The sequence below is a fragment of the Cervus canadensis genome, chromosome 24 (genome assembly GCF_019320065.1).
Source record: "Cervus canadensis isolate Bull #8, Minnesota chromosome 24, ASM1932006v1, whole genome shotgun sequence".
In the NCBI taxonomy this organism is placed as follows: domain Eukaryota; kingdom Metazoa; phylum Chordata; class Mammalia; order Artiodactyla; family Cervidae; genus Cervus; species Cervus canadensis.
Genome location: NC_057409.1, coordinates 33,901,897 through 33,921,784, shown reverse-complemented (window position 1 = coordinate 33,921,784; position 19,888 = coordinate 33,901,897). Strand labels below are relative to the sequence as shown.

Below are 19,888 nucleotides of genomic sequence, written 5' to 3'. Positions count from 1 at the left end.
AAATCCAGTCTTATAATTATTTGCTGGCATAGACCCAGAAACACAATAAAATATTTTATACTTTTATTCTGTACTGTGTGCTTTTAAAACTGAGAATGATTTATTTCTGATAGTACACTGCATTAGAGGTATGAGTGTCTAATACAAAGGCTATTGAGAAAAAACAAAAGTTTATATTTAAGGAAACCAGCCTTTAAAACACCTATTACATATCTTACAAGTCTGGTAAGGACAGGTAGATAGTGAAAAGCATTTGGGCGGCAATCCTAGTCAGAGAGACAGTGTTGCTTTCACTGCCTCAGTTTTCCAGAGACCAGGGCAGGATATTTGGGCATGATGTGCACATGACGGATACACAGTGTGGGAAGGGCCCTCAGAGGCCACAGAACCCAATTCCCACTCCCAACATCACTGACCAGTTGCTCTTCAGCTGCCTCATCCATTCCTTGTCTTCACAGAAGAGGTGAAATCAGAGGTGACCACCCTAAATACACATGAAGGCACTCACCACCTCCCAGGACAGACCATTCCAACTTTGGGAAGCTCTAACTGTGAGAAACTTCTTGATGGTGTTCAACTGATATCTGATGCCTCACAATTTCAAACAGCTGCTAATGTTTCTTTTCTCCAAGGCTACCCAGAACCCTGTTAATCCCTCTTATATGTAACAGCCCTCCAACTTTTGAAGATAGTTATCATGCCCCTTCCCAAGCTTTCTCTTCCCCATGCCTGGCATCTCCTCCTTTCTCTAATCGTTCTTCAAATGAAACGTAACTTCACTGTTGTGTTGTAAAGAGTTTTCTTTGCAAAATAATACATTGCAGGCCCAAACGTAAGCTACCAAGAGAATCACAATTAAGATGAAATTCACAACTTCTTTCACAATATTACAGTTTAATTGTGTAAAGAAATTTTAATTGAATGTTTTCTTATCCACCATAAATGAAAACAGTATATGTGGTGCCCTCAAGGAACAGACTCCTATCTTAAGTGACTTAAAACACAATTATGGAGCAGCTGACACCTTGCCAGATAAGCTGTTCATTCTGATTAACAACGTAAGCATGTAGTATGTTTGTTCCCACATAGTTATGGCAATTGCAAATTTAAATTGCTGTGATTCTTCTGCAGCCCAATTTATAAACAAACACGCATCACACATTTTCCCGATCACTCCCAGGAAAATTCATAGCATCTGCTTTACTTGAGTCCTTTGCCCTGCATCACTCACATGGTTTTCTCCTAGGTTAATTCAATATGAAAACTTGTAACATCCTGTCTATTGTTTTTAAGTAATGTCCTTTTAAACTTCAAGTCAAGTAATAAAATACCTAAGCATGATACACAACTTAGAAACATGCCTCCTTCATATAGGCTAATACTTAATAGTGACAAAGTTAGTATGATACTATTCACATTCCAATTATTTTCAAATACAACAGAGACGTTATTACATGTAAGAATAATATTCAAAGTGGTTTAGGGAGGGCTCTGGGAAAGCCAATTGGTAAGAATGTGTTTTAATATTTTATCAAACAATAAAAGCATAAGGAGTATAGCACTTGGATATTAGTCCTGGTAATGGAATATATTTTGTTGTTCATATCCTTCCATACAGGCTCCCAGGATTTTGAAAATGCCAAACAAAAGTCTCAACATTCTTTGTAGAGATAAAAAAAAAAGACATGAAATTTATTTTTTTCATGTATTTGAGTAGGAAGCATTGAAAAGCATTTGATCTTGACTCCCTATGAAATCAAAGATGTCTTTGGTTTAAAACCTCCATGTGCTATATCAGCATATATACAATTACTATAGCTTTAATCAAGACAGAAGCTGTCTGAGAAAAATTAACCTTGAAATAACCACTGGAAATATGACGAGATGCACAATTCATGAATATGATTCTCCATAGTGAACTTGATTACGGAGCTTTTGATATATCACCAGGGACAATGGGGCTGCTAAATTTGAAGTTAAAACAACTGGAAAATATTATTAACTCTTTAGCTGATATTTTTACATAGTAAAAGTGTTACTTGAAATAATAATCCTTTCATTGTTACTTAAATGTGTTAACATATTAGTAGTTAAAATATTACCAAATGTCTGAGCTGAGTACTGATTTTAATTTAGATACACTGTTTCATTCACAGCTAATAATGTCTATTGCAGTTAAAATGGGCACATTTAACTTAGCCAGGTAGTCATAAGTCAGAACAAAACTCTAGCAGATATGTAAATAATATTATAACATTTTAGATATCGTTACATTATGACAGAAAAGACTTTTGGGATGTTTCTTAAAATATTCTCAAACATGGATACTACTGTCCAAATCCCTGGCTTTTTCTAGGATCATGTTGCCATCAAGCGATAGATGTTTTGTGGTATATTTTTTTTTCCAGAAAAGTTAGAAATTCTTAGAATTTCTCTTAGAAATTCATTAAAATTTATTCTTTTGGATGATGACACTTTTTTTCTTTTTAACAAAGATCAAAGTTTGGGTTTTTGTTTGTTTTGTTTTATAGTCACTTTCTGATAATTACTGTGGATCCCTTCCTATTGGCTTATCCAACAGATGAATGACTAGTTCCAGAACATTCATCTAACCACATACCAGATTCGAATCAGAAAATTATCTTAAGATAATGGGACTTCTGATTTATTCACAAATAGTCAAAACCCTCGGAGAAGGCAATGGCAACCCACTCCAGTACTCCTGCCTGGAAAATACCATGGATAGAGGAGCCTGGTAGGCTATAGTCCATGGGGTCGCTAAGAGTCGACACGACTGAGCGACTTCACTTTCACTTTTCACTTTCATGCATTGGAGAAGGAAATGGCAACCCACTCCAGTGTTCTTGCCTGGAGAATCCCAGGGACCGGGGAGCCTGGTGGGTTGCCATCTATGGGGTCGCACAGAGTCGGACACGACTGAGTGACTTAGCTGCAGCAGTCAAAATCCTTGACTATGCAAAGCCCCACTATACATGTCCTTGAAACAAAGATTATTTGGATGTTTTGACATATTTTATTTTCAGCAGATCTGGAACAATTGAAATGTTTTTGTTTCTCCCTTTTTCTCATTAATAAATCTACCTTCACAGTGCTCATCTTGTCAGTGAGAATTGTGGTACTTGAAGAAATTTATTTTTATATAGCCTATAAATATTGAGTGAAAGCTGTTAAACTGTGGGAGACAAACTTCATCTGTACCTTTCAAAAGTGGCTGAGGCAGTTTGTAGGAGTGAAATAGCATGTATCAGATCTAAATTTGCTAAACAAAATTAGCTGTGTGCTGTTCTGTCTGTCTTATCTCTTTCTCTGCCCATGGTGTGCTAATTCTGGCCACCAGCAATATATTAAGTACAGAAAAAAATAATAAATGTCCTTTTCATCAGCAGTTGCATAAAATGTTTTGTCTATTATTCTATCTCAAAGCATTTTATGTTTTCAAACTTCATTCAGCACTTAAAAAAAAGAGAAAGTAAAAAGGCCACTGAAGAATTATATCTGAATACCAATCACTTCAGTTTCCATTAATTCCAAGTACACTTTTAGAAGTTTTGATATATCACCAGGGACAATGGGGCTGCTAAATTTGAAGTTAAAACAACTGGAAAATATTATTAACTCTTTAGCTGATATTTTTACATAGTAAAAATGTGACTTGAAATACTAATCCTTTTATTGTTACTTAAATGTGTTAACATATTAGTAGTTAAAATATTACCAAATATCTGAGCTGAGTACTGATTTTAATTTAGATGCATTGTTTCATTCACAGCTAATAATGTCTATTGCAGTTAAAATGGGCACATTTAACTTAGCCAGGGGGTAAAAGTCAAAGATAGATTTTTAACTGTGCTAAATAACAAATGATTAAAAATTCAATGAGGTACATTTCATGCAGTAGGGCCTTAGTAATATAGATTTTATATATCAAAACTGCCAAGATTCTTTCAAATCACACTATTATGAACTACAGAACTGCATAAGAGACAGCATTACATGACCCATTTTAAGAATATGGCATCAAGAAAACAGATATCTGGATTAAGTGTGTTCATATTTAGAATGGAAGTATTTTGAAAATTATCCCTATAAAGTACATCATTTCATCCAAAGATATACTGAAGTACTTGACAGTATGAATTTACTCTTTATAACATTTTTTTTCCTCAAAAAATGCATTCTTCTACATTAACAGTAGATACCAACTGCATGCAGTAGGAAAAATATATATATAAAATGACACCCAAAATTCACCCTAAATAAGAGATAGCATTACTTCTTCAGTTGTATAATCTTCAAACAGAGAGAAGTACTGTAAAGCTTTTTGTAAAAGGTTTCAGGTTCAGAACCTTTCTCCTGTATTGGTGCCTCCCAATAAGTTGTAATTTTGGGTTGCCTTCCTCTCCATAAGTTGTACTTTTATTTCTATACTGTTTTAAAAGAGGTTCCCCGAACTGCATTAATGCAGGTCCAAAAACCTTGAACATGCCCCTGCTTTGAAGTTTTTTCAAGAAGACAAGGCTTTTATGATGATTTCCTTAACACAGTACAATACACAATACAAAAATAAAATAAAATAAAACTCTCTGGAGAAGACAGTGCAGGAGGAGAAAGGCAGAGTAACCCAACAAAGGACTCCTTAAATGACAGATTTACTGCAGTGGTCCCCAACATTTTCGGAACCAGGACCAATTTCATGGAAGACAGTTTTTTCATGGACCAGGAGAGGGAAGGATGGTTTCAAGATGATTCAAGTGCATTACATTTACCGTGCACTTTATTTCTATAATTATTACACCAGCTCCACCTCAGATCATCAGGCATTAGATCCCAGAGGTTGGGGACCCCTGATTTACTAGATAAGTTTCTTCAAATGGTTCCAGGGAAAACATAAAGAGCCATTGACCTGACAGCAGAAGGATTTGGTGGGCTGAGCATCCCTTTCTCTCACAGTGGGGCAGTAACAGCGGAAGAGCCACGCCTTTGAACGGATCACCAACACCGGTGGCTGGGAGGAGGCATGGAAGAGGAGGACCAGCAGACGGCAGAGGCAGTTGGCTCAGGGCAGGGCAGACACCTAACTGCAGCGACAGACCCACCAGTCAGCCTTCACCGGTACATACAACATCTTTATACCTCTACTTCCTCATCTACAAAGTAGAAGCAATAATCCCAGACTCAAACTTTCTTCTCAGGGACTCTTAAAGGAAAAATAATCAGGAAAGTTGTAAAAAGAAATTTTCAGACAAAGATACTAATGTCTCCATACCCAATTTTCTCATTAATAGACTACTCTGCAGACCGTTAGGTCTAAGCTTTGATGTTACATTAACTCTTTCAGGCCATTATAAATTAAAGTACACTTAGGGTACCACAGTGACCTAGAAAGGTTGACAGTTTCTTGAAATCTGATAACCTGAGAAGCAATGTCTGGAAGAGCACTTTCCCTGGTAGAATCTGACACTATAAATACTATAATCATTTCACCAATTTTCAGAATGCAGAGTGAATCATCTAAGAGAGAAGCTAAGAGAATCCCAGTCACCTCTCAGTTCAGTTATGCTGCAAGTATTTCTTTTATAGGATCCTTTTAAAATGGGAGGCATATGTCTAGTTCTCTATTTTAAGATACTGAGAAATCTTAGTATTAACAAAGTTGTATTATCACATACATCTAAGAATAGAAAACACCACATTCTGTCTGGAACCCTTTTTTTCATGAAATACTTATTAGCATTTCTCCAGAGGCAAATTCCCCCTAAGAGTTTGGAAAAATCACTTAATAACATAATTTTTGTATTGTTTTTCATTGGTCTCATCTGCCCTTGTTTGAAAGAAAGGTGAAATCTAGCATCTTGAGTTTCTTATATGTCTTCCTCAGTGCCTAATATGGTCTTCAAACACAGGTCAATACATGTTTTCTGCTTAAACTGATTAAAATTTTTAAGTGGGAGATAAGAAATCACAAAGGAATGGCCACAAAAACACAGTGTACTACAAGACAGTTACATGTTTAAGAATGGTATTTACATATATTTAACTCGCCAAAATAAGACAAAAATACTTTGTGCCATATTATGAGCAGACTCTAAAAATGGGAATGAGGACAAATGATATACTCCTGGAAACACTCCATTGAAAGAAATACCCTACAAAGCTCAAGAAAGCAACTAAGGAAATTCCCAGGATAAACATGTCTAATATCTATTATTAAGAATTCTATAATTATGTTTTTAGAACAGCTTATTTGTGCATTTATATGGTTTAATTACAAGTAATAACCATCCATGAATGAGCTTAAAATTGTTTTGGCAAATGTATGTTATTCTTTCATTTAAAAAAAAGATTTTTAAAGAGCTTACCATGTATGTGGCACTGCATTAGTCTCTGCGGGAAATAAAAATGCTTGCTCTTAAAAAGTTATAACTAAAAAAAAAAAAAAAGTTATAACTATAGAATGGTTTAAGATTAAATGCAAATAGGTGATACAGACAAGGATTAAAGAGTAGAGCCCCTTATACAGAGTGAAGTAAGCCAGAAAGATAAAGAACATTACAGCATACTAACACATATATATGGAATTTAGAAAGATGGTAACGATAACCCTATATGCAAAACAGAAAAAGAGACACAGAAATACAGAACAGACTTTTGAACTCTGTGGGAGAAGGTAAGGGTGGGATATTTCAAAAGAACAGCATGTATACTATCTATGGTGAAACAGATCACCAGCCCAGGTGGGATGCATGAGACAAGTGCTCGGGCCTGGTGCACTGGGAAGACCCAGAGGAATCGGGTGGAGAGGGAGGTGGGAGAGGGGATAGGGATGGGGAACACGTGTAAATCTATGGCTGATTCATATCAATGTATGACAAAACCCACTGAAATGTTGTGAAGTAATTAGCCTCCAACTAATAAAAAAGAAATAAAAAGAAAAAAAAAAAGAGAAGAAAAAAAAAAGAGTAGAGTAGTGAATGAAGGAAGACTCAATGAAGAGCTGTGATTTAATGTGGAAATTGAAAGATTCAACAGTTTGGACAGGCAGGGACAACCAAGGGAGCCCATGAATTCCAGGGAAAAGGGTCAGCCAAAGGAAAGACAGCAAGCAAGGCTTTGGAATACCAACTACATTAGTCTGGTTCTTAGAATACATCTTAAAAAACTCTTAAGACTGGATTAAAAAGGAAACTGAAGACTATTTTAACAGGCTTTGAACTCTGCAATGGGAATCCATTGAAGGCTTCTGAATAGTAACTAGGATAATAAAAGTATGATATTAGAAACGGTCACCTGGTAGGGACAAGAGGAAATCTGAAAAAGAGGATCCTTCAACAGCCTGCTCTGAGTTTCTAAGGACTAAATGAGGTCAACAAAAGTATTAGGGATTAGATTTTAATAAGCCGGGCAATCAAAGAAACTTAACCGCTGTCCATTCAGTTGCTCAGTCGTGTCCAACTCTTTGCAACCCCATGGACTGCAGCATACCAGGCCTCCCTGTCCATCACCAACTCCCAGAGTCCACCCAAACCCATGTCCGTCGAGTCGGTTATGCCATCCAACCATCTCATCCTCTGTCATCCCCTTCTCCTCCTGTCCTCAATCTTTCCCAGCATCAGGGTCTTTTCAAATGAGCCAGCTCTTCACATCAGGTGGCCAAAGTATTGGAGTTTCAGCTTCAACATCAGTCCTACCAATGAACACCCAGGACTGATCTCCTTTAGGATGGACTGGTTGGATCTCCTTGCAGTCCAAGGGACTCTCGAGTCTTCTCCAACACCATAGTTCAAAAGCATCAATTCTTCGGCGCTCAGCTTTCTTTATAGTCCAACTTTCACATCCATACATGACCACTGGAAAAACCATAGCCTTGACTAGACGGACCTTTGTTGGCAAAGTAATGTCTCTGCTTTTTAATATGCTGTTTAGGTTGGTCATAACTTTCCAAGGAGTAAGTGTCTTTTAATTTCATGGCTGCAATCACCATTTGCAGTGATTTTAACTGCTCTAGTTCTAGACAAATTATCAGACAAAAGGAACTCCTAAAAATGAAACTGTGTATCTAAAAGAATTATTCCTTTTTGTTTTTATTTGGTTTTCATGGGTCCCCACAGAAGAAAACTCATATTCTTGTAGCCTACAGGGAAGAATAGGAAATAATGACAAATAAAAATTTTAGTAAAAGGGGAGTTCGCTTAAAGCAAAATGCCAACCATGACCTCAATTAGGCATCCTCTCCTAGTGATGGGGACCCATCCTGAAATAGAGGACTAGAGCACCCATTACTCAATCCTAGACATAGTCATAGAACCTGGAAAATCTGTTGCCATTTTTTCAGTCCTAATCAGCCATGAGATATCCTCAGCACATCACAGACCAATAGATGCATCTTTTGAGAGCAGGTTTACAATCCCCATCTGCATCCGAAAAGCTTAAAACTTGGATGTCTACCTAGAACATATGCACATGGGACCAGACATAAATAAAGGTCAGAAGAACAGTAAAGATATGGTAGGTAAAGTTTATTATTTACAGGTGTGATCTTTCTGGAAAAAAAAGGCATGTTTATTGCTCCCTTCATTTTCTTCTCTCTAAGCACTTTTAGACTATGTTTCAAATAAAATAAATATTTTACAAATGACGGTGTATATATGTCAATGCTACTTTCTCAGTTCACCATACCCTCTCCTTCCCCTGCTGTGGGAAGTTGCTGGGCTCTATGATGGCCTAGAGGGGTGAGATGGTAAGGGGAAGGGAGGCTCTGGAGAGAGGATATGTACATATATATTACTATATATATAGTAATAATTATGACTAATTTGTGTTATTGTATGGTAGAAACCAAAACAACACTGTAAAACAATTATCCTCCAATTTTTAAAAAAAAGTTTAAATACAATAAAATATATAGAACATTCATAAAGCCTTGATTCCTATTAGTTTAACTCTCTGAATTGAGAAAGTGAGTCTTGTATATTCTTATTGGTATTTAGTATGCTTCAGAAGGGCTTCCCTGGTGGCTCAGTGGTAAAGAATCTGCCTGCAATGCAGGAGACCCAGGTTCAGTCCCTGGGTGGGAAAGATCCCCTGGAGGAGGGCATGGCAACCCACTCCAGTACTCTTGCCTAGAGAATCCCATGGACAGAGGAGGCTGGCAGGCCACAGGGTTGCACAGAGTCAGACACAACTGAAGCGACTAAGCAGCAACAGCATGCTTCAGTAACCCCATGATATTGAAAATAACGTGATTAACAGTAATGATCCTGAGCTAGCTCTCAAGGGAGAGGTTTAATGATATTGCAGAGGAAGTTTCCTGGTGTCTATGTTAATGTTTTTATGGAGGGGGACCCATTTTCATTGCAAATTTCTAACAGATAGTGACTCTTCCTGCCAAAACAGGTTTAAAACTCCCTTCTGTTGCCCTGGCCAATGAGATGCTGAAAGCTCCAGAAAGCTCCAGAAAGCTCTGGCGCTTAAGGGAAGTCAGGGGTGACCAAAGAGAGGTCAGGTTAAATCAACAACATTCCAAGTCACAAGGCCCAGGGGCAGCATCTTGCAGAAGCCAACTAGAGGGAGGCAAATGCACTACAGACGTAAATATATAGTCTTAGTACTTAAAGCTTAGCTTAGATGCACTTGTGCAAAGAATAACTGTGATCCTAGAAAGGCATGAAAAAAGACGAGGACCCAATAAGGCCAGTGGTTAAGATAGAGAACCTTGGTTCCAAGGATGGGCCTGGATAAGTCTGAAGTATTCTCGTGGATTTGCTAGTTAAGGGTCCCCACCAACTAACTGGCCATGAAGAACCCATTGTTTATCCCTTAAAATCCATTTTCTTAAAGCATCATGCATATTACTTAATACAGAATGAAGAAACAACCATTCTCTGTGTATTGGTTATCTTCACAAAGTCACAGGTAAAAGAAACTCTTGAAGGCAATGTTATATACAGATACTAACATAGGCAACTCTCATCTTTTAGGATCAAAATGCTATGTCAAGAATAGATACTACCAACTAAACATTGTACAGAATCAAGTCATATTAAAGTTCCTTTATTTCTTTAATCTTAATGTGCTATAAGTTACAAATGCAATCAATGATTATTCCTAAATATAAATTAAAGATGTTGTTCCACAGTTTTCCCCTTGAAAAGAACTTCACAGTCTGATAATTAGGCCCATGGCTCCAATCCATTTGTTTTCATTCAATCTTGCAAGACTCCTTTAAAATAGCACAACCTTGAATTTATTTATTCTTTTGTCTGCAACTTTTCAAGTATTTCTGTTCTAAAGAAAATGATATTAGTGTTGGAAACTGCCAACTGACTTATACTACCTAATTTCTCTGGGCTCCCAGTTTCCTCATCTAAAAAATGAAGAGTGGACTAGATGAGTGGTTTTGAAACTGCTTGAATTCTGAGGCCAGCACAGAAGAGTCCCTGCCAGAGTGGGAAAAAAGTAGCGGAGTGCCAAAGGCAGGGGGCACAAAGCTGGCTTCTCAATGAAGCTTTAACAAAAGACATCTCCTTTTACCCTTTACCTGTTTTCAATCTCAGGGCTGCACACACGAGTTCACAAGAAAAAAAAGAGGTTCCTTTTAAAAATAATTAAAAGCCAATGGATTTCTTTTGTCTAAAACGTCTAAACATCCTTTTTCTGTCTAGTTGAATCCTTAAAAAAAATTCAAGATGTTAATTGTTTAAGTATCACTTTCAGCTATACTGATGGAAATGAAAGAATTGAGACACAAAGCAAGAAGTCTAAGCTAAAATCACACAGAGAATGTATGACCAGAATCCGATTCTCCTAACTTCTCTTCTGCTGCTTTACGCTGTAGCATCCCACAATAGCAGGGCTGCTGCCGTACTACCCATAGCTCAGGCGTGCACCATTCCCATTAAATTCTATGTGGCTGCTGCCCCCTGGAGTTGTGCCAAGCAACAGGCCTGCAAAGCAATCACATATTTAAAATGAAAACAATTATAAAACAATTACGACATGCTCAAAAAAGCACTTTAGAATTAGGCCCCCAAATATCCATGTATTTCGCCTCTATGTTATAAAAGTGAGACAGTTCTCTTCCCTCTTGAAAAATTAGTACAAATACAAAGCACCAGTTGAAGTGTCAAATATTAAAACAAGAAAGAGGCTTTAAAGCTTTGATTAAAGCACTGGGAAAATAGGTCAATTTCTTTAATAACATGTCAGAATTATCAACAACTCAGACAAAGCCAAATAAGACAGAATCTAAAGAGACCATAGACCAGTTCTGAAAAGTTTTAGGGCAAATGGCCTTCAAATACACATTCTTCAAACTTAACAATCTCTTTATTTCATTTAGACAGACGCTCTTCTAACAGTGCTGGTCTATTAGAAAGTTTACATTATGTTTATTAACATGTGTTCATGTTTTAAATATATCAATTTAACTCATTACTGCTATGTATCTCAATATCACAGGATTTTAAAGTCATTTTTTCAGAAAATTGCTATACAATGAAGAAATAGAGAATACATACATTTCACCCTCAGGCATGAAAGCCAAGTCACAAAGACAAGAAGTGAATTGCTTAAGGTATTAAAAAGAAATTGGAGGAACAATGTCCCTACAATATAGAAATCCTGATTTGAACCACCTGGCTGTGTCCTGTGTCAAACTTAACCACACTATAAATAGGCAAAATCTCCTTCAAATTATGTAGGAAAACTACAGTTTCAGGAAGCACTGGTCTAAGCTCTTTTTTTATTTAAAAAAAAAAAAAAAAGGAAAGGAAAGAAAGAAAATTAAAGGATTACTTGTCATTATAAACTGCACATTTCAGTCAGCAGGAATACTAGCTAGCATGAAAAGTAAGGTTTTACTTTAACTGCCTAATATTTAGAATAATTCAGAAAATGAATGTTAGATAAAGATGCAACATATTTCCATACGGTCAAATGCAACACAGTAGAACACTTCTTAAATGATATAACCTAGAGAAAAGTTTATAGTTTGATTTAAATTCTGCCCTGTGTCCTTACTCAGTAGATCACTGTCAAACATAACAGTGGAATATGCTTGACAATTAATTTCTGTAAAACAGCTATAGTCTTAAACATCCATAAGCTAATTTCAATGTAAATATTAACATCTCTCTCTATAAAGCAGTATCTCTCAAAGGGGTAAAATCAACTGTGATTTCAAGTGCCAACAAGTTTGCAAGTAACAGAACATCTTTTTTGATCATTTGCTTTGTTTATGTTACAGGCACTTAAAATTTACTCATGGATATCCAACAGCAGCAGGACACTGTCAAATAAAGCAAAAACTTATTCTTGCTTTTAATATATGCTAACTTTTCTTAATAACTGGATTGAAGTAATACGAAAAATGATACCACTTTAAAACACAGCAATGTTTAAGGTGCACTAATTCATTTCCTAAAATGTGTGCCTTACATAGTCATTAATCTCAAGGTAGCTCTAATCACAGGGCTTCAGAGAATATTTAGATACAGCACATTGCCTTGCATCCCTAGCATTTTTGAAGTGGCAGTAGTCTAACTTCTGTCTATGGTCAAGTGGGGAAAAGACGAGAGAGAAGGGAAAAAAGGGACTTCTCTGTAGAAAGATTTGGCCTTGGAGTCAGTGTTTTTAAGATGTGCTAGTGATCTCGGATCGATACCTTTTTATTTTCTTTCAAGAATAAATCTGAGCAATGGAATGGCTTGCAATTGTCCAGCCAACCAGCCATATCAGATTTATCAGAAAGAAAGAATGAAAACTGGCTCAGAGGACTCCTGCAATGGCTGAGTGGCAGGCTGCTGGGAAAGACATGCACAAGAAGAATACCCTTAGTGATGATGGGGAAAATATATATTCATATGTGTAAACTCAATAAATAATAAGATGTAAAAAAAGAAACTATAGCAATGGAAAGGGTGAATGCGTAAGACAGATGATAAATAGCACTTCTATTTAAGAACCAAAGGGATGAAAGCTCATGAATACTAAATATTTGAATCTACTTTAAGAAGAAAATATGGTTTTTCCTCAAATGAATGCAAACTCCAAAAATCAGTCAATGCAAACTCGGTGTGCTCAGGCTAGAGCAAAAAATACATAAATCTTCCACAAAGTGCATGCCCTGGTAAATGTTCCAATGCAATTTCTTAATTAAGACACATTTCAGTGACTAAATGAAAATTATACATATAAAGGAGTAAGTACCTTGATTTCAAAAAATTTGACTTTCTATGCATGTATGATGAAAAAAATAAAAAGGAGTTTGGTTTAAGAAAAAAAAAATCAGAAATCAAGGAATCATGACACAACCAGAGTCATCCAATTTTACCATATCAGTCCACATTATAGTATTTTCAAGTGATTTGCAGTCACAATAAAAGGTATAAATTTATTTGGAAGCATTTTGAAGAAAAAAATTATACCTTACTTTAAAAAGGCTCCTTTTACATATATATGAATTTCAAAAATTGCAAGAAAAGAAAAAGCGGAAATTGTACTCATGGGTGTGCTTACAATAAATACACGCAGGGAGAGAACTGATTTTTTTTTAGATTATATTGAACATCTTTTCATCATTTAACTAAGTTTTATTAATCTTTTTCTTCTCAAATGTTTAAAATTTGATTTTGGAGATATATCTTAAGGATGGAGAAAAAATATATGCTCTTTTATAGAATGAAAAGCAGGACTAAGTTACTTGCAAATAAAAAATAGGGGCTGAACTTGTTCATCACATATCTATTACGGTGTGTAAGATCACCACTTTGGTACCACTACACATATATACATATTTCAACACAAAGGTGATACTGATCATTTGTCCATCACGGCAGGAAGACTGAAATTATGGAATTCTTCTTTTTAGAGATAAAGGTTTTATAACAGCCATATAAAGGGCTCTTGGCTATAATATTTCTTGATAAAACAAATCACTGGAAATGAGACAAAGTCCTTCAAAATAAAAAACAAAACAAAAAAAAATCTTCTCTAAAGCTGATTTTTTTTTCCCCAAGAGAAAAATAAGAACATGCCCTCTTCAGATACAACTATTTTATATCTTAGATCTATACAAGAACCCTGACCATCTCATATTTTTATTCTGTTCACATAGAGCAGTAAATAAGGTGCATTCCTTCTGCTTCTTAAGAAATTAGCATTTCAAAAATATGCCACTTTCCCCTGAACTCCAAGCGTGTCTAATAATGCGAGAAGCAGATTGTCTTCCCTTGTTTCCTTAATTTGTTTCATCTAAAAGCAATTCACTCAACATCTTGTCGCCCTCTGGCAGCTTAGTTTACTTATCCGCACTTAATTTCTCATTTGGACCAAAACAAACTCCTCCAAACTGCTACTGACGGCTAACCGCGAGAGGGGAGACACGCAATATGTATTTACTTGGGAACACACAGCCATACATCCACAGCCACACACACACAGAGCCTCGCTCACACCCCAGAATGTAACTTGGTTTTAAAAAAGCACCACATTAAAACCAGCCGAACTTTCCCTATCAGGTGCGGCAGGGTGGGGGTGGGGAAGATTGGGAAAAGAAAAGAAGAGGAAAAAAAAAAAAAAGGTGTCCTGGAGGCATTTACAGTTTCCAGTGGATCACCTTAGCCTGCGTGTTGAAATTATACCAGGGAGGCAACCGGGAGCTTTTCTTTGTGCGGCCCTTTCATCTAGATCACTTTGTGTTTGGCTCGCCTTTGTGCCCCCAGAATTTCAAGTGCAGAGTCACACTCGGAACAACAATGGCACGCTAATCCTCGCGCTCTAAAGCCTCACTTGTGTGGCTCTGACAATTCACGGGGGGAAAGCGAGAAGAGACCAGCGAGGGTGCGAGCCGGTGTCGCCAGAGACGAGGAAGAGGACAGCTGCAGAACTAATTTGGATTACATTCCTTGCAGAAATTCTGAAAAGGGCTTTTCGGCATAGCTCAAGCCCGAGCCGCACAGTTAATACCCAATCGCTGCGGACTCGCAGCCGGGTCCCCCAGCGGCAGAGGTTGCACCAGACAGCCCCCCAGTAGGTCGCCCGGTGGAAATTCCTCTCGGCTAAGCCTGCGTGTCAGTCGCAACTGCGTCTGAATGGGTCAATGTGCATAATCAACCCATTGAGGGGAAATATGAAGGGACGCGGAGTGGGGAGGGAGATAAAAAGGGATGTATCTAAGAGGCCGCTTGGAATCTCAAGTCGGTGTTGGTGTAATTCCGGAGGTGGCTGGAGCCCGGGACCTGGTATGCATGAAGAATTTCGGAGTAATTGGGAGGGTGCAAACGGCCAGAACAAACGGCGCACATTGTGCCATTCGAAGGTCATTTTGAAAGGCTCGAGGATTGTAACTTGTTATTTACTAGGCGGGGGGGGCGGGGGAGGCGGCGGCGGCGGGGGCGGAGCGGGAAAACTCCTGCGCGCTGTTTTCTTGGTGAGGTCAGAAGGACACCCTCCGAGGGCCTGAAACTCTCCCTCTCGCCACTCCCCCGGGGCTTTATCTTCTCAAGGTGCCTCCCACGCCCCCGCAGCAGCCCCGTATGGTTCCGGAAATCTCCCCGGCTCTCCAAAAGGGCCCCCTTAGCAGCGTCAGTCCCCGGTTTTCCTGGCCCTTTCCTGTCCCACTTTCAGCCCCAGGAAACTCAAGTGTCAGAAACTTTGAGCTCCCTGGGCCCGCAGGGACTGTCATCCACCCTGCGGGCCCCGCTGCGCCGCCTCCCCGGGGGTCAGTTCGCCTCCTGCCCCGCGGGGTCCCGGGGCGCGAGCTCCCGGGCCAGCAGTGGTAGCGCACCCAGCGCCGCAGCACCCGCCTTGGGTTCAATCAATTCGCCTGACGGGTCGGCTCGGCAGCCGCGCCCGGCAGTAAACAGAAGTTGGAGGGACTCCGGCCAATAGCAAGTTGAACTACAGGAAGAACTCTTCCTGGAGCCAAACACAGAAACCGACGGGAAGGCCGGGCTCCCGGCTTAAGTCGGTCAAGCCATTAAAAAAAAAAAAAAAGAGGTCAAGCAAGCCAGCCAGCTCCCCCTTAGTCCGCGGGGCGAGGGCTGGGGACGCCAGCGGAGGAGGCCTTGCGTTCCCGGGCCCCCCGGCCGAGGCGTGTCCTCCCGCCGTGCTCCGGCTCCCAGGCTGGGCTCGAGTCGGGTCTGACCCCGCAGGCTCGGACGGCCAGGGACGCAGCGGCCGCGGGCAGCGCACACAGGTGCAAAGCCGGCTCTCGGGGCTCCTCTCCCCACTGCCCTCCCGCTCCCCGGAGCCCAGCTGCCACGGCCCCGGGGCCCCAATCCTGCCCCGGAGCCCCGGGCGGGCAGCGCTTCTCCGAGGCTTCTTCCCTCGCTGGCGGGGGCGGGGGTTCGGCAGACGCGACAAGGAGCGTCTCCTCTGCCTCCGGCTTTGGGTCTCCCACGTCCCGCACAACAGGCGCCACCAGAAGGGATCCGGCTTAGGGAGGCTCGAAGAAAACGCGCGAGAAATAAACAAGGGGAGAAAGAGAGAGAAAAGGGACGGAGAAAGGGGCGCAGAGTGGTTTTTCGCGATAAATAAAACGCATGCCCACGCAGAGGGTAAGTTTGGGATAGAAAGAGGGGCGAACGAAAAACCCAAGGAAGAGGCGCGGGTGACGTGGTCCCTCCACGCCCGAGAGCGAGAGGGTCTCTGGTTGGGCGAAGGGCGCAGGGGGCGAGGAGCCAGCCGGCGCCGCTCGGCCGGCAGCAGCAGGTTCAACCCAGGGAGCGCGAGAAGGACCGCGACCCACCTGACTGAGAAGAGCTGGGCTGGACGGTCCCCGCCGCCACGAGAAGGCTCACCCAGACCCACAGTCCTGTCGCCAGCTTCATTTTTTGGAAGTCTCAGATCCAGTGCTGACAATTACATGTCCAAATGGCATAATCCCCTTTCGGGCACGCGGAGGAGATCCCTCGGCCGGGCGCGCGTGGGGGCGCGAGGGGCACTGGCGCGCGCGGTGCACCGGCTCCGAGCGCGGGCGACCGAGTCCGCGTCCGCGGGTCTAGGGCCCGGACCCGGAGGACCGGGAGAGGGTGCGCGGGAGGGCGCGCGCGGGTGGGAGTGTACTGGAGGGTGTGCGGCGGTGTTCCGAGCCGGACCGGGCAGCTACGGCCCTGTGTGAGCCTCCGCTTTCTCGCTCCCTCCTCACTTTCTCGCTCGCTCTCCCTGGTTGGTCAACAATAAAAAGGAAGGGTTCGGAAAAGGGTTTCCAAAAAAAAAAAAGTTGATTGCAAACAGGCGGTAGGTTTCCGGCCTCTCCCCCCAGCCGGACTCTGTTCGACTCCCTTTTCAGTTTCCTTGCACCTCCAGTCCAAATTGGGAGGAAAGGGGCGGGGGGGGGGGGGAAGCTTCTCGCTTCACCCCCGATCCTGTCTTTTTTTTTTTTTTTTTGCTGTCAGCTTTCCTCACACTTGTCCGGCGGCTGCGGTAATTAAAGCTCCGAGCGTCATTTCCAACGCTCCGCGGTCTCCAGCTGCAGCCCCACCGAGAAATTAATAAGACTCCGTCCGGGAGGGAAAAAAAAAAAAAGGTTGGTGGGGGGGCGGGCGGTGGGTAAAACAACCCTCCACGCAACCAGCCCGGCTCGGCTCAGCCGCGCAAACCCCGCCCCCGCTCTGACCCAACTAGCCACGCCTTCCCCCCAAAGGGAAATCTTATTGGTTCAGCCACTCCCCAAAATCGTGGGCCTCAGGAGTTGGGAAAACACCTGTCAGGGAGCGGGGAGCCTAGCGGTGGGGGCGGGGGAAGCTGGATTTAAAGGGCTCACCGGAGGCCACGAAGTGAATCAGAGACACCACCCCCCCATCTCCAGACACACGCCGGACAGCTGGCCCGGAAAGCGCGCAGACCACCCGAGGGATGCTTACAGAAAAAAAATTTTTTCCTTTTTTTTAGCCAGAAAGTCACCATTTACTCCACACTCCACGGTGCTCATCCACAGACTGGACCTGCAGTAGAAATAAAAGAAAAGAATACGCTGCTTCAATTGTAGTAGCCTACCTCGCTTCCTGCTTCCTCTTGCTTCACATTCAGACAGTAGTTCAAAAGCTGGTTCACTAATTGTTAACATCTGGCGAATAGGTAGTCCTGGGAATCTAAGCACTCCTCTTTCTTCAACTATACAGTCTCTCCCATCATTCCCACGCTCGCAAATTGATCAAACTAGAGTTTCACATTTGTAGAGCTGCATCTTTAGATTTTTTAGACTTTATGGGGTCATTTCATCTTTTCCTTGGACTCTAGGACAACTTGGTTTTAGGTTCATTCTCATTAAGCAGATTCTAATCCAAAGCCACCAATTTGGTTCTAAATGGCTAGAAATTGTCCCAGGGCTGAGCTGCTCAGTATGAAATAACTTAAGGCATATGTCAGGATATAACTAACCTTAAATAATTAGGTTTATCCTACAGTAGATCCTGCTTTAGTCCTCTTTCATGTTCACACTCCATACCTCCAGAGGTCATTGCTAGCCATAGGAGTTTCTGGACTCTTCTTGGTCTAAAGCATATGGGATTGGATCATATCAGTGCACATATCCCTTGCTTTTTACAGCCCAGGACAGAGGCCAGAACCTCCTGAGGGTAGGAGATTATTGGTTTGCTATTTGCACAGGCGTTCTATGAATGAATTATTTTCCCTTTTCAGCTTCTCTAGAAGCAGCAACTACATAAATAAAAAGTATCAGGGGAGCTTAAAAATTAAGCCACCCTGCCTCCTCACTCATCATTTGAGACCTTCCTATTCCTCCCCCACATCTTTTATCTATAGTCGTGTCCCTTAAGAATTTGCGTGGAGTTGGAACAGAGTGAAACAGCAGCTTCTTCCCAGAGGCCTGCGCCTTCCCTTTCTTAGGCCCACAGCAAGTAAGAGGAACAGAGAGGAGGCCAAACAAGCTGAGCATGCAGCTTTCCCCAGAAGTAGCACAGGGCCGGAAGAAACTAAGTCTTGAACAGGTGATGGTGACTTAGCCAGAGCGGTACTGACTGCAGCAGAAGTGTTCACACTGCCCTTTGGGATTATCTTTGCTATTTTTTTTCATCCTCTTCCCTTTTTCTTTTCTTTTCTTCAATCTCTTTCCACTCCCCTTTCCCTAAATCCCCTTGTGTTTCTTAGGATGACCCTCAAACACCTCTCTTCCATAAAAGCTACTTCTTTTAAAAATTTCCACCTCTCCCCAGAAACGCAACTTAAGTGATTTTTTTTTAACGTATTTCTTTTGGAAAAACTTAAATTTATGTATTGAAAAAGTCTTCTTTCTGACAACAATTACTTTGCAAGACATGAAGAAATAAATAGTGTATTTTAGCTTAAATTGAGGGGAAAATTAAATACTCTGGATATTTTAAGTTGTTTTTCTACTTGAGTCCATTGTAATGGTTTTTACTCTCCATCAATTTGATAGTTCTGTTGGGGCAGGAACTCTCCTATATACTTTGGTTTCAATCATGTATCTAAAATAATTCTTGGTGAAAGAGGTATTTCAGTTAATATTCATTGGTTTAAAAAATTGGTCTTATATATATTTTGGATGCTAGACAACCTATACAAGATACCCACCAATTACATTAGACTTGACACACCTGTGATTTGCCTTTAATCCTCAAGTTGTTCAGGCTTGATCCCATTTTCCTGGTTCTCACCGATTGATTGATACTTGGCCAAAGTTGTGTATCTGACCACTAGCCTATGGAATGAATTGGCGTGAAATCCCTACTCAAAAAGAGCATCCTATTCAATGGTGACTGGTCTATTCTGAGTCTAGCTCAAATAATTTGGATATTAGATAGAGCCCAGAGATTTAGACAGGAAGGTGGTACTCTGTATGGGCATACAGGAAGAGTGAGAAAGTAGAAGTCAAGAGCTAGAGTCA

General features: G+C 40.9%; 1 protein-coding gene across 4 annotated transcripts in view; it reads right to left on the bottom strand.

Moving 5' to 3' along the window:
• The window catches only part of ERBB4 (erb-b2 receptor tyrosine kinase 4), a 1,232,786-nt gene extending 1,215,912 nt beyond the window's left edge, over positions 1 to 16,874 (bottom strand). For all 4 annotated transcript variants that reach the window (XM_043445436.1, XM_043445438.1, XM_043445435.1 and 1 more), the window contains exon 1: positions 16,769 to 16,874. In XM_043445436.1, coding sequence (XP_043301371.1) covers positions 16,769 to 16,850 — 82 coding nt within the window. In that variant the 5' untranslated portion in view covers positions 16,851 to 16,874. The remainder of the gene's footprint in view (positions 1 to 16,768) is intronic.
• Positions 16,875 to 19,888: the final 3,014 nt, after the last annotated feature.